Source organism: Orcinus orca, chromosome X (assembly GCF_937001465.1).
Source record: "Orcinus orca chromosome X, mOrcOrc1.1, whole genome shotgun sequence".
In the NCBI taxonomy this organism is placed as follows: Eukaryota; Metazoa; Chordata; class Mammalia; order Artiodactyla; family Delphinidae; genus Orcinus; species Orcinus orca.
Genome location: NC_064580.1, coordinates 130,176,068 through 130,190,294, shown reverse-complemented (window position 1 = coordinate 130,190,294; position 14,227 = coordinate 130,176,068). Strand labels below are relative to the sequence as shown.

At 60.5% G+C, this 14,227-nt stretch overlaps 3 protein-coding genes across 22 annotated transcripts in view; 1 reads left to right on the top strand and 2 right to left on the bottom strand.

Moving 5' to 3' along the window:
- ZNF185 (zinc finger protein 185 with LIM domain) overlaps window positions 1–14,227 on the bottom strand; it is a 240,939-nt gene that overhangs the window by 134,080 nt on the left and 92,632 nt on the right. The window lies entirely within an intron of this gene.
- The window catches only part of LOC117198203 (paraneoplastic antigen Ma6F-like), a 160,773-nt gene continuing 155,135 nt past the window's right edge, over window positions 8,590–14,227 (bottom strand). For 12 of the 19 annotated variants that reach the window (XM_049704998.1, XM_049705003.1, XM_049705006.1 and 9 more), the window contains one exon: window positions 8,590–11,098. In XM_049704998.1, coding sequence (XP_049560955.1) covers window positions 9,573–11,098 — 1,526 coding nt within the window. In that variant the 3' untranslated portion in view covers window positions 8,590–9,572. Of the gene's footprint in view, window positions 11,099–11,134; window positions 11,153–14,227 lie in introns of all 19 variants that reach the window. The other 7 variants (XM_049704996.1, XM_049704997.1, XM_049705000.1 and 4 more) reach the window with 4 other exon arrangements.
- GABRA3 (gamma-aminobutyric acid type A receptor subunit alpha3) overlaps window positions 13,119–14,227 on the top strand; it is a 428,677-nt gene continuing 427,568 nt past the window's right edge. The window contains exon 1 of one of the 2 annotated variants that reach the window (XM_049705028.1): window positions 13,119–13,250. The gene's annotated coding sequence lies outside the window, so the exon portion shown is untranslated. The remainder of the gene's footprint in view (window positions 13,251–14,227) is intronic. The other variant, XM_049705027.1, reaches the window with a different exon arrangement.

Here is a 14,227-nt window from a genome sequence, read left to right as displayed (position 1 = left end):
CCAGCGTCTCCTCATTCCTCCCTCAGGTTCCACACCTCAACTCCCTGCAGGACCTGGGATTCTTCCCCCCGCCCTCCTTAGGCCCCGCCCTTTACACCAGGTCCCCAGTGTCTCTGAGACCCAGATGTGGAAGTCAAAACTCCTTGCCAAGTGCTCATTCCGTCCCGGGACCGCCCAGGGCTGATGGCAGGGGCAGGGATCTGTGGGGTCCCCTCTGTCTTCCTTCAGAGTCCTCAGCTGGATCTCTGGCAGGTCCTGGACGCCCCCTGTGTTGATCCGAGGCCGGACCCTCACACCAAGGCTTTCACTGTCCTGAGACCCCCAGGGGGAATCTATGGACAACACATCAGGCCCCCAAGCCCAGGGCTTCCCAGGGCTGAGATGATCCCACGGGGGTCCCTCAGCCCTCCGTTGGCTACTCACCTTCCCTCCCAGATGGTAGGGCCCATCCCCCGCCCACCTGACTTTGGTCCCCTGAGACCCAGGCCCTCCCCAGCCAGGACCCCTGAGAGGGAAGCGGGGGTCGGGGGTGGCGCTTATTCCCACAGCCCAGCCAGCGGTCTCTCAGGGCTGACAGCAGGGCCAACCTGGATGCCTTGCGGCCTCCGAGTCCCCCTCACGGTTGTACCTTGACTCCTGGTGGGGCTGGGCTCCTTCCCTCTGCCGACCTGGCCCCGGCCTCCCTGACCCAGGCCCTTCCCTGCCCCTCCCAGGGGGATCAGTGCAGTCCCATCTGGACAGCATGCCGGGGTGGGGGGGCTCCCAGGGCTGTCGGGAGGGCTGCAGATGCATCCCCCTGGGGGCCCTCAGTCCTCCTCTGGTCCTCACCTCGACTCCAGGCAGCACCTGGGCCCCTCCCTCTGCCCACCTGAGACTGTGCCCCTCAGACCGAGCCTCTGAACCCCCGAGATCCCTGAGGAGTTGGGGGCGGCGGGGGGGGATGGGCAGCCTGATAGCCCGGCCCGGGGTGCCCCAGGAGTCCCAGTACGGGTGGAGTTGCATGCTGGGGGACCCTCTGTTCCGGGCCTGCTGGACCCCTCCATCCTCACTCAGGAGGGTCCTCCTCAACCCCTGAGAGAAAGGCTGCAGTCCCAGCACAGATGCTGGAAGGGGGGCTGCCGTGCCCATGACCGTGGGGGGAGCACAGAGAACCGCACACCTTCCCCTCGGGGCTCCTCACCAGCCAGCAGACTTCGGAAACCTGTTTTAAGAAAGGTTTAGTTTTAGCTGAAGAGGGCTGAGCAGTGGCAGGTGATTTAGGGGAACGCTTGGTTTCATGATTAGATCATATTACCTGTTGGAGTTATGTGATTGTCACTTTTTCATCCTCATTCATACTGAGTAATACATTTTACATGTCTGTGTAGTGTAGTGTGTGTCATCTATCTATCTATCTATCTATCTATCTATCTATATCTATCTATCTATATATATATAACATGTGTGGAGAACATATGTGCTTATATACACATGCATCGACATACCACATGTATATATAGGGAACGCATCATGTATGTTCCAGTACCCACACTGAGGTCATCCACAGGGCCCTGAAAGGCACAGACACTCACACCCCGTGGGGATGCGGAGAGTCCTCCAGCCCGGCGGTCCCCGTGCTTTGCATGCAGGCTTGCCGCCTGCCTGACAGCCAATGTGCCCGGGGAAGTGAGCCTGCAGGAGAACGTGGGGCCACCACACCGCTGGGACAGAAGGGAGCAGAGTGGGCAGTGGAAGGAGAGAGCAGGGCCCAAGCCTGAGCATAGGAGCCGCCTTCAGAGGGCCGTGCCTCGGACCCCCACGTCCGGGACCCTTCTCCATCCTCACGCCCTCAGTCCTAGACCCTCACCCTCCTCCCTGGCCCTCGTGTCCATTTCACGAGAGATGGTGACCTGATGGGGCTGGGGAGGCCACGTGGGCAGAATCCAGTGTCAGGCTCTCATGGGCACTAATGCCTGGCTTCCCTGTGTTTTCTCCATTATGTGGCCTGAGGTGTCAGGTAGTAGGACTCCGTGGAGGACAGCTGAATCCCCCTTGACTGTTGGGGAGACAGGTCAGGCCAGTGCGGGGATGGGTCTTTGCACGCATATGATGCTTAGCTTGAATAAGAGTCCTTCTAGTGACAAGCTGATCAAATCATGGAGACTCCCTACGCCTCGATTTCTCCATCTGTAAAATGGGCCTCCTAACAGTACCAGGCAAAAGCATTGGTGTGGGTTTCCCCATGATGTGACCTGCTTGTAGAAAGCCTGGGCCAAATGAAGTGGTCGGTGGCTGTAGCTCTTGTTACTGAGTGTGTAAGAAGGATGCGCCCTCCCCCATGTTGTGAGGATTCCCGACCAGTGCACGTCTTGGGATCCCCGCGTACGTGGGTTAGCGCAGTTTTTCTTTTCTCGTGAACATTTGTTGTCAGAATGCTTGGGCTCGCCTTCCTCGTCTTCTCGCTTGTCCCCGTTCAAGATGAGGCGGTTGATCTGAGGTGTCACCTCCATTGGAACACGGGTGTTTGCAGCTTTAGGTCCCAAGTGCCTCTTTGGCCGCGTGCCATAAGTCCTGGGGGCTTTGGTATGTGTTTTCTTCATTTCAAAGTATTTTCTAGTTTCCCTTGTGATGTCTTGTACGTTCCCTGGGCTATTGTTATGGACTGAACTGCGTCCCCCCAAAATTTGCATGTTGAAGCCCCAATCCCCTAGAACCTCAGAATGTCACTGTGACTGGAGTTAGTGGTTCTTAGGTTGAAATGAGGCCATTAGGATGAGGTCTAATCCAAGATGGCTGGTGCCCTTGAGGGAAGAGCGGATCAGCACACGCAAGGAGAGAAGGCAGGGGCTGGGGGTGCGTGCACAGAGGGTGACCACGTGAGGGGCGGTAAGAGCACGGCCACCTGCAACCAAGGAGACCGGCCGCAGTACAAGCCACCCCTGCTGGACCCTCCCTCTCGGCCTCCTGGTCGGAACCACCGTGAGAATCTGTGTCTGCTGTTTCAGCCCCTCATCCTGTGCTGTGGGATTTGGCATCGTCCCAGACTAATGCGGTTATTTGGGGACGCACGGCTCAATTTCCCTCTCTTTGCAGATTTCCCACATTTCCTTCTGTTATTGAGGTCTAATTTCACTCTATTTTGGCCAGAGGACATACTTTGTATGATTTCAGCCCTTTTGTTTGTATCCCCTTAAGTTTACTGAGGGATGCTGTGTGGCCTGACGCGTGGAGTACCCTGGAGAACGTTCTAGGTACGCTTGACGAGCACGTGTCTACTCTGTTCGAGCACGTGTCTACTCTGTTCTTGGGGCTAATAGTCTACACATGTCATGAGACCTAGTCTTTGTACAGTGCTGTTCAAATCTGTGATTCCCGTACTGCGGTGCTCTCTGGTCGCTGTACCCATAGTGAAAGCAGGCTGTGTTAGTCTGCTTAGAGCTGCCATAGCAAAGTCCCACAGAGGGGGTGGCTAAAACTACAGAAATGTACTGGGTCCCAGTCCTGGTGGCTAGAAGTCCAACCTCAACTTGCTGGAAAGTGCAGTTTCAGGTGAGGGAAGGCGTCTGTTCCTGGCTCGCAGACAGCTGGTTTTCTCTTGGTCCCTCACTTGGCTGCTTCTCTGAACAGGTTGTGGGGGAGAAGGGAGGCAGGGAGAGAGAGTGGTGGGGGAGGGAGAGAGAGAGAGAGAAAGAGGGAGGGAGGGAGAGAAAGGGGGAGAGACAAAGGGAGGGAAGGAGGGAGGGAGGGAGAGAGGTGGAGGGAGGGAGAGAGGTGGAGGGAGGGAGAGAGTGAAAGGGAGAGAGAGGGAGTGAGGGAGAGAGAGAAAGAGGGAGGGAGAGAGGGAGGGAGAGAGAGAGAGAAAGAGGCAGGGAGGGAGGGAGAGAAAGGGGCAGAGACAAAGGGAGGAAAGGAGGGAGGGAGGGAGAGAGGGGGAGGGAGGGGGAGGGGGGAGAGAGAGAGAGAGAGAGAGACACACACACACACACAGGAGGGAGGGAGGAATCGAAAGCAAGAGAGAGAGGGATGGAGGGAAGGAGAGAGAGAAGGGGAATGAGGGAGGGAGAGAGGCGGTAGGGAGTGAAGGAGAGAGGAGAGAGAGAGAGAGAGAGAGATGGAGGGAGTGATAGAGGGGAAGGGAGGAAGGGAGAGAGAGAGAGGGGAAGGGGGAGGGAAGGAGGGCAGGAGAGAAGAGGGGGAGGGAGGGAGAGACAGGGAAGGGAGAGAGAGATAAGGAGCAGGGAAGGAGGGAGAGAGGGGGAGGGAGGGAGAGAGATAAAGGGAGGGGGGCGAGGGAGGGAAAGAGAGAGGGAGAGGAAGGTAGGGGCAGAGAGAGAGAGAGAGGGAGCGGGGAGAGAGGGGGCAGAGGGGGAGGGAGGGATGGAGAGAGAGAGGGACGGAGGGACAGAAACGGAGGGAGAGAGAGGGAGGGAGGTTGGGAGGGTGGAAGAGAGGCTGAGGGAGGGAGGGAGGGAGATCTTCGGTGTCTCTTCCTCTTTTCCAAAGGACACCGCTCTTGTCGGACTAGGGTCCCACCCTTGTGACCTCATTTAACCTTACTGACTTCCCCAAGGGTGCTATCTCCAAATACATGCACCTTGGGATTAGCACTGCAACAGGTGGACTTAATGGTTGGGGTGGGAGCTGGGGGATCCATTTGAATCCATCACAGGGGGGACCGAAGTCTCCCACTTCTACTGTAGACCGGTTTCTTCCGTCCCTTCTGTCCATTTTTGCATTGTTCATTTGGGGCACTGCTGTTGGGCTGCTCAAGAGACCCCCCTGACGTGCACTAGCTGTTGCATTGTGACAGACGGGAGCGGCAGATGGGACCACCCCTCACCCGGGCAGACCCGGGGCTCCTCTGGCTGCTGGTGCTTGGATCATTCCTGGTACCTTGGGTCTACTTCCCCTCCTCCCCCAACCCACCTATTTTTTCTTTTCTGTGTTTCTGGCCACCCCACAAGTCTTGGGGGATCTTAGATCCCCGACCAGGGATTGAACCCGGGCCACCGCAGTGAAAGCATGGAGTCCTAACCCCTGGAACTCTAGGCAATTCCCGCTCCCCGCCCCCTCCTTAGCAGTGTTTGGGAGGGGATGTCGCCCTATCGCTGTGACAGCCACAGAGTCCTGGCCAGGTCCCCCAGCCCATCCCCCACACGTGGAGGCAGCAACTGTGAGCTGGGGGTGCGCCCTGGCCTTCAGTGCTCTGTACACACCGCTGGGCGCTGACCACAAGGACTCGCGGTATAAGCTCGACACCCCAGCCCCCAGAGGGTGGTGGAGCATGGCGCCCTTGAAGTGTTTAGCTCGAAAGGCAAGGAAAAGAGAACCAGGAAAATGTCTCCAGACGCAGGACCCGCAGTGAAAAGCAAACCTCAATCCTGCTGTCCAGACACCAGAGCATCCCCAAACTGAACACCCGCAGGCCCCTGCCAGGGACCGTCACCTCCACACCTGTGCGTCTCAGGACAGTAAGGGCTCTTTTCAGGCCTCTGACCAGGGGAGGCCTGAGCTCTTCTCATCTGTCAAATCGAGACCCTGCTGGACACGATGCCCCCGCAACTGTGAAGCCGCGGGTGCCAGGGCCTTCCTTGTGCTTGTCAAGCCCTTCAAGGGTCTTTCTAGTGGGTGGACACAGGGCGTCTGAGGGGCTTCACTGGCTAGCTGCTAGGTGCCCGCACTGTGCCGGGGGTGGGCTGTCACCTGTCATCGTTTCCTGCTGAGGGGACTCAACTGCTCAGCCACGCCCAGGACGGAGGCGCCAAACATGTGTTGGGTGGAACATCGCTCTCATGTCCCCGTGCTCTTTACTGCCCTGCAAGGTTCTGGCCGCGTTACCACCTCCGTGTGTCTGCAGGGTCTGCCTGGTCAGGGTCCTCTGTGGGCCTGCCTGGAGGGGTCGGGTATTCCAGGAAACAGCGGGAGCCCATGCAGCAGCAGCAAAGGGGCTCAGGGGCCGACGGATCAAGGTCAGGGAGGCGGCAGGCCTGGCGGCCACCTCGGGCATCCAGGATGCGCAAGAGGCAGCAGCGCGGCCCCCGGGAGCTGCGCGGTGGGGGGGAAGGCTGAGGACTTGGGGGGGGTGCGGCGGCCAGGCCCGGCACGGGTCAGGGAGGACTCATCTGGGCGGGAGGCCAGGAGCAGCAGAGCCAGGGGACCTCGGCTGGCTGGGCCACCTCTGCCAGGACAGGGACTAGAGGGACCAGAACCTGCGCGTTGGGATCCGGCGTGGGGGGCTCGGCTGCTGTCCAAGGAGGGGCCGGAGCGACAGAGTCAGTCCTGGCCAGGGCGGAGGCATGGTCGAGTTGCGGGTAGCTCGGGGTCCCCTGGATGTGCTCAGGAGACGGTGGGAGGCCGTCCTGCGGCTCCGCGGCGCTGGGCGCCGGGAGGTGCCCCGGGGCTGCCGGCTCGCCGTCCACCTGCCCGGATGCTGGTTTAGTGTGTACTCTCGGCTTCATCCTCACCAGGAGGTGCGGGCAGTCTCTCTGAAACAGGGGACTGTGGTAGAAGTGTAACTGAGGTCGCGGTTGAGAGAGAAAAGGAAACCCCGAGTCACAAAAGAGTTGCTCGCAAGCAGCAGCCGCCTGGCTGGGCCCCTGGGCGCCCTCCCCCAGCCGACCCAGGGCCTCTTTGGAGAAAGCGGGACCCGGTCCCAGCAGGACGCTGTGCCCCAGCTTTGACATCCCCGAGACTCGCTCACTCACCATCATCTTTCGCCCTTGGAAAATGACTGAAAATGGCCCCTTAGTATGAGTACAAGGCCCACGAAAGGGGACTTGGCGTTTGCAGGTACGAGACTGCAACAAGGTTCGGTAGCTTTCTAAGGAAGTGTCCGAATCGCCCCCTGGCCAGCACCTCCAGGGGCCAGACCGGGGACGCTGACTGCTTCCCAGGAAAGGACCTGCGCCCCCACTCAAGTGATGCTCTGGAGCTATGGGAGTCAAGGGGGCACACAGACCTCCCCCCTCCCCCCGGCGGGCCACTGTCCCCGAGCAGGAGGACGGGAAGGGCCAGCGTTGCAGCAGTGTCCTCTTGTCCCCCGCTGTGACTGCGTGTCAGGCACGAGCGGCACTGCCCACGTGTCAGGAGTACAGGATGACGCCTTGCCCGCGTGTGCTGTGAAATGATCACCACAGGGGGTCCAGTTCACACGCATCACCTCACACAGACACAGCAAAGGGAAAAGGAGGAGGGAGAGAAGTGACGTCCTTGTGCTGAGAACGCTTCGGGTCCCCCCATAACAACGTCCCAACACAGCTCGCGGCACTGCCAGCTCCGGCCGTCACGCCGGTGCCCAAGTACCACCTTTAAAGGAAGCTCTCCCGACACGCCTGCAGCCGTCCCAGGCGGCCCCGGGGTTGGCACCCGCCCCCCACCCCCGGGCCCAGCGGCTCAGCCCCTGGAGAGGGCTCCTCCCCCGCCGTCCCCCGCCCTCCTTACCTCGCTCAGGACGTGGGCGGGCCGCTCCTTCGTGGACAGGTTGGTCATGCAGAGGGACGTGTGCATGTCCTGGTACACTTTGCTGAATCCATAGCGGTTAAGCTGGCGGATGAAGCTCTCCACACGTTCTGTCTTGAACACCTTGTCTAGGCCGTCCCTGTCCAAAACCTCCTTTTGAAACAGCGGCCTGTTGACGCCTATGCAAGTCCCGTCTTCATTCCACCCAATGGATGCAAAGCGACTGCTGTGGACGATCGTCCACAGCTTCCTGGGAAAGGGGTGGAAGAGCAGGCTGCCTTCCCACACGGCCTCGCAGGCGGTGCGAGGCCTTTTCAACAAAGGCTCTTCCGTCAAATCCTGGAAAGCGGCTTCTCCAGGCAGCAGCCTGAGGTCGGGGTGCCCCGCGGGCACGGGCTGGTCCAGGGCGAGGGACTGGGGGGTGCAGCTCCCTGAGCCGAGGGCCGGAGCCGCTGTGTCGGGAGGAAGAGGCGCCTCGCCGAAGCCGGGTGCCCTGCCCGCGGCGGGGCCCTTCTCGTCCGCAGCCATGCGGAGCGCGGCGTGCCCCTCCGCCACGTAAACGGGACAGTGCAGCGCGGCCGGCAGCACCCTGGGCTCACACTCCCGCTCAGCCCCTCACAGAAGTGCTCCGGTTGCTCGGGGGTGACAGCACAGCCCAGCCAGGAAGTGACATCATAAAGGGCAGGCCCGTCAGCATGTCAGCCTCCTGCTTCACGCCCGTCATCGCAGGGGGCACGAAGACACTCGTGCACGGGTGCAGAGCCACAGGCCGAGCGCTCGTGCAAACCGGGCACGGCCTTCTGGTCCCGGAGCCCCCGGGCCAGGCAGACGTGCACGGACCCACGTGTGACCCACGAGGTCAGAAGTCCTCCTGTGTGTCCCCTGGCCTTCCGGGCCGTGCACAGCACCCATGATTTCAAGCACGAGCATCGCCCGAGACGCGGCCCACGGTCAAGGTCGCTAAAACTTTACGATTCACCTATGAACTGGAAGAAAAACCCTCACAATGTCTGGGGCTGCAAAGTGCCTACCTTATCCTCTCCCTGGAGAGGTGTCCCATGGGTGCTGAGCAGGAATCGGACTCTGGACCCCCGCCCTCACCCGCAGCAGCCCTTTCCCTCCATTGCCCACAGCAGAGGCCAGACTCAGATGAAACATTCAGGGAAATTTATTAAACAGAAACATTGACTGAAACCATTGAACAGAGGGCATAACAACACACAGAGGAACTTCTAACGGCCACCGGAGCTCACGGGTCCCGGCCCCACCAGGGTCCTCAAAAAGGTGCCTCCGCTACACCCCACCCGGCGGCCCTCCATCTCCCCACAGTCTCCCTTCCTGAGGGCCCCGCGGGTGGCCTCTCGCCAGGAAGATGGGCGCCGGCCATGCCCGCTCCCCCCAGGGCAGATCCTCCATTTCTGGCCCACATGCCCGGGGCCTGGCCCTGCCCTATGGCGGGCACAGGACAGTCCCACAGCAGGGCGCACGCCACCAAGCCGGGGACGTGGAGTCCCGAGGAACAACGGGGTGGCCCAGCAGAACACAAGCCCTGGGGTCCTCCCGCAGACCTCCTGCAGCCCTGGTCAAGGTCTTCCTTCTGAAGGTCGCAGGTGGGCTCCCAGGTCCTGGGGTGGGCGCTGGCTGTGACCTCGTCCATCCCGTCCTTCCCGCCGGCTCCTGGGACTGGGCTCGGGGTCTCCACGCCGCGCAGGGGTTGGGGGAACTGCTCAGAGGAGAACACATGCACATTTCCACAACAACAGGCAGCGCTGGGCCTGAATCTATGCCCAGAAAGCACACGTTGAGCTCACGACACTGGCCCACAGAGACCAGAGCCTTGGCTGGCACGTGGCGCACCTCAGGGCTCTGCGGGGGGACGATGGCTAGGGTGTGTGTGTTGGTGGGAGGGGAGCGGGGGCTGGGGGGTTCCTTGACACCTGGGTCCCTCTGGGGCCTACAGGGACACATTTGGGCTTGCCAGTACAGGGAGCAACCTGCCCCAGGGAATGATGAATAGGGGACCCTCTCAGGAGGGAGGCCCAGGCACCTGGAGTGGCCCCTAATATGGGGCCAGTAGGCTGCCAGGCCTGGCCTCCCCCTGCCTCCAAGCCTGGGGGCCCCGGGACCTGCGGAGCCTACTGGCCTGAGGTGCACCCCGGGGGGCTCATCTCTGCAGCCCCGTCCTCATTTCCCGGCTCTTCTGGGATGGGCTTGAGCCCCTCCTCGGGGGTCTCCTCGGCCTCCTGGCCTTCTGCCTGGGCGAGGCCCTCTGGCTCCCAGCCAGGACCTCCTGGGGCCACCGGGGAAGCACTGCCCATCCGGCCAGGCATGGGGACTCCGGGGGCATCTGAGGGTCCTGCCTGACCTAGGCCCGCAGGGGTGGCAGCACTTCCATCTTCCTGAGTGGCCGTGGACGCGTTGCTGGTCTCCCCAGGGCCAGGGGCTGCCCTGGCGGCACCATGGTCTTCAGGGGCCGCCTCGCCAGCCTTGGCAGTGCCGGCAACTGCCGCACTGGCCTCCTCACGTGCCGGGTGGTCCTCGGCGCTCCCTTCCTTGGAACGGGCGGCCTGGGCAGTGGTATCTTCACCATGTGCAGTGGTGCCTGCGGTGATGGCCTCATGGGCCGGGGCGGCCTGGGCGGCTGCTGCCAGGACTGCAACGTCCACACGGGCCTCTTCCTGCCCTGGGAAGTGCTCCCTGCTAGCCGGGTCGGCGTCCCAGGCCTCGGTCTTCTGGATGAGCCGCAGCATCCCCGCAAAGCCGGGAGGCCTCCTCATCAGCCGCCTCCTCCTCAGCGTGTCCCGGAGCGTGTCGTTCAGCCGGGCCCGCGTCAGCACCTGCCGGGCGCGCGCCTGGTCCACCATGGCCGGGTGGATGGCCCCCTTCTCCAGGGCCGACTGCAGCAGGCCTTCCAGGCGCATCACGTACGCAGAGAGAGTCTCCTGGGGCCGCTGGGCACAGGTCACGAACTTCAGCCGAGCACTCCCCCGGGGGTCCTTGTTCCCAAACACCTGCACCAGCGCGGCCAGGCAGTCCTGGGCAGCCAGCTCGGGATCTTCCGCCAGGAGGCCGCGCAGGAGGTCCAGCGCGGGGCCGCGCAAGCTCTCCACCAGCCTCCTCCTCCTCTCCCTCTCAGACACGTGGCGCCACAGGTGCAGCGTGTGGCTGGCCTGCTCCAGCCAGCTCTCAGAGGACCCTTCCCCGTGGCCCGGCTCTTCCATCCCAGAGAAGGTTCCCAGCTCCTGGTAGCCCATGCTGTCCAGCACGGGCTGCAAGGCCTGCCTCCACTGCTGGGTCCCGGGCCCTGCCTCACCCATGGCGCCTGCCGCTGTCACAACTGCTTCCTCAGGCGCAGCCATTGCCTCGCCCGTGGGTCCTGCCATACTCAGAAGTCCTGCCACGCCTGCAACATTTCTGTAACCTGCAGCTCCTTCCTCATCTGACTCAGCTCCTGCTTCACCTTCAGCTCCTGCTTGACCCTCAGCTCCTGCTTGACCCTCAGCTCCTTCCGCACCTGCAGCTCCTTCCTCACCTGCAGCTCCCTCCTCCCCTGCAGCTCCCTCCTCACCTTCAGCTCCCTCCTCACCTTCATCTCCCTCCTCACCTGCAGCTCCTTCCTCATCTGACTCAGCTCCTGCTTCACCTTCATCTCCTGCTTCACCTGCAGCTCCTTCCTCACCTGCAGCTCCTGCCTCACCTGCAACTCCTGCCTCACCTGAGGTTCCGTCGTCACCTGCAGCTCCTTCCTCATCTGACACTCCTGCTTCACCTTCAGCTCCTGCTTGACCCTCAGATCTTTCCCCACCTGCAGCTCCTGCCTCACCTGAGGCTCCCTCCTCACCTGAAGCTCCTTCCTCACCTGCATCTCCTGCCTCACCTACAGCTCCCTCACCTGCATCTCCTGCCTCACCTTCAGCCCCCTCCTCACCTGCAGCTCCCTCCTCACCTGCACCTCCCTCACCTTCAGCTCCCTCCTCACCTTCAGCTCCCTCCTCACCTGCAGCTCCTACCTCACCTTCAGCTCCCTCCTCACCTGCAGCTCCCTCCTCACCTTCAGCTCCCTCCTCACCTGCAGCTCCCTTCTCACCTGCACCTTCTTCCTCACCTTCAGCTCCCTCCTCACCTGAAGCTCCTGCCTCACCTTCAGCTCCCTCCTCACCTGCAGCTCCCTCATCTTCAGCTCCCTCCTCACCTAAGGCTTCCTCCTCACCTGTGTCTCCCTCCATACCTGCGACTCCCGCCTCCCCTGCAGCCTCCTCCTCCCCTGCAGTTCCTGAGTGACCTGCAGTTCCTGCCTCACCCGCCCTGCCAACCACTGCTTGTCCCTGGGGCTGCGCAGGGCAATTGGGTCTATCCTGTGAATCAGCATCAGGGGCCTGGGGCAGGCAGACCACAGTCCAGGGCCCTCCCTTGCCTGGTATTTGGCGGGGGAGCAAGCTTCGATTTAAACACTCAGCAAACTCGACCAGGGCAACACTCGACCCCAGCTCCTTTCTGTAGACCTTGCCCAGCACTCGGTACCTGCCCAGGGAACGCAGGGCAGCCTGCACAGCCTCCTGGAATTCCTGGTCTTTGCAGTCATCTGGGATTCCCAGGATGAGCAGAGATCGCTGAGCGTTCACGCCCATCGACCTGCACCAGTCCCGCAATACCGCCAGAGCCATCGCCATCTTCGAGGACCTGAGGGTGGGGGGAAGCGATCAAACAGGTGTGCACAGGCTGTTGAAGTGTGGGAATCGGCCTGTGGGTGCAAAGAGGAGAGAATCATGTTTGTGCCACACAGCCCACCCTAGTGCCCCTCACAGCAGCAGCCTGGAGCACCTCCCTGCCCTGTTTGGTTTGTTTGACTTTAGGAAACTTTTTTTATAAATTACATTTATTTACAAGATAGAAGGCTAGGGACTTCCCTGGTGGCGCAGTGGTTAAGAATCCACCTGCCAGTGCAGGGGACACAGGTTCGATCCCTGGTCCGGGAAGATCCCACAAGCCGCGGAGCAACTAACCCCACGCGCCACAACCACTGACCCAGCGCTCTAGAGCCCACGAGCCACAACTACTGAGTCCACGTGACACAACCTCTGAAGCCCACATGCCTGGAGCCCGTGCTCTGCAACAAGAGAAGCCACCGTAATGAGAGGCCTGCGCACCGCAACGAAGAGTAGCCCCCGCTCGCTGCACCTAGAGAAAGCCCGCGCGCAGCAACAAAGACCCAACGCAGCCCAAAGTAAAAATAAAATTTAAAAATAATAACAAAAGAGCACTTGTTGCGTACGACTCAAGAAACAATAATAAAATAAAATAAAATAATTTTTTTAAAAAAGACAGATAGAAGGCTCGTCACCTTTTCTACATTTCTGGCCTCAGTTTTAGGAAGCTGCCTTTTTCCCAAGGAATTTTTCAAGTCTTCCAATTTGTTAGCATAAACATTTCCATAATGTCCCATAATATTCCCCTATATCCTCTTTGTTAATGTACATCTGATCCGTAACGTTGGCCCTCTTTCATTCCTCATATTGGGGATCAGCGTTCTTTCTATTTTTCCGTGATTCATCGTTCTAGGACTTTCTCGGTTTCCTTGCTCTTTTGAAAGAAGCGCGTGGCTTTGCTCACCGTGTCCATAATTTGCTTTCTATCACTGATTTCCTCTTTAGCTCTCTTATTACTTCATTTTATGTTTCCTTTGCTCTTCTTCTTCTAGCATCTCTCAATGGACTGTTAGCTCACTGATTTTATGTCCTGACTCTTTTCTAACAGAAGCATTTAGAGGAATACAGTTTCCTCCTGTCGCTTTTTGCTGCCTCCCACTAATTTTGGTAAGTTGTGCTTTTTTAGTATTCACTTGGAAATATTTTCTAAGTCCCTCTGTGATTTTTCTCTTTGATCCATGGGTTTCCCAATATTTGAAGATATATTATCATTAGTACCATCAAATAAAATTCCCCCGTGATGAGAAAACTTATCATGTAAACTTGCAATACTGCTAAATTTATGGAGACTGTTTTACAACTCTGGTATGGCGTGTCCGGGTGAATGTGCAAAGCACCCTCGTAAAGAATCTGTGTACTGTGTGTGGAGGCCAGGGCCTTGCCCTGCCCACCCACCTCTGCAATTCCTGTGCCACCCGGACAGAGGCGACCTGAAGCTCTCGATGCCTCATGCAGTGGGCCAGAGCCCCTCCCTGGACCCCCACAAATCCATCTGCCATGGCCAACAGCCTCCACCAGATCACAGCAGCCCCAGCGCCTCCCCCTCTCAGCTTCACTTACGCTCCCCCGTGGCCAGGCGGCTCCTCCCCGACCCCTCGCACTACATCCCCTCCATACACCCTCCCCCACCCACCAGCTGGTGGCGCTCCGCTCTGGGCCCTGGAAGCCGGGCGCCCCGCCATGCGTAGAGGTCAGACTGCCTCTCTCACCTCCCCACACCGGGGAGTCCTCCCCCGAGCACACTCAGCGCCAGGGGCTCTCGCTTCTCGTACCCCAGACGCAGAGCCCACCCGTCTTGCCCCCGCCCACCCGGGAGCCGGAGCCCCCTAACTGCCACGAGCGTCCTCCCACCCCCAACCCCATGCCCCGCCCCGGTGGGAGCTCCCCTAACGCCTACCGCACCCGCGCCCGGGAGTCCTCCCCATCGACCCCCGCCTCAGCCTTCCTCCCGCCACACGCAGCAGCCGTTAGCCCTCCCCTCCCGTCTCGGCCCCGGGGGTGGGGCCCGCCCTTCCCGTCCTCCCCACCCCCGCAGCCAGTCGTCCTCTCCTCTGGCCCCCAAAGCCGGCCCCACCCGACCAGTA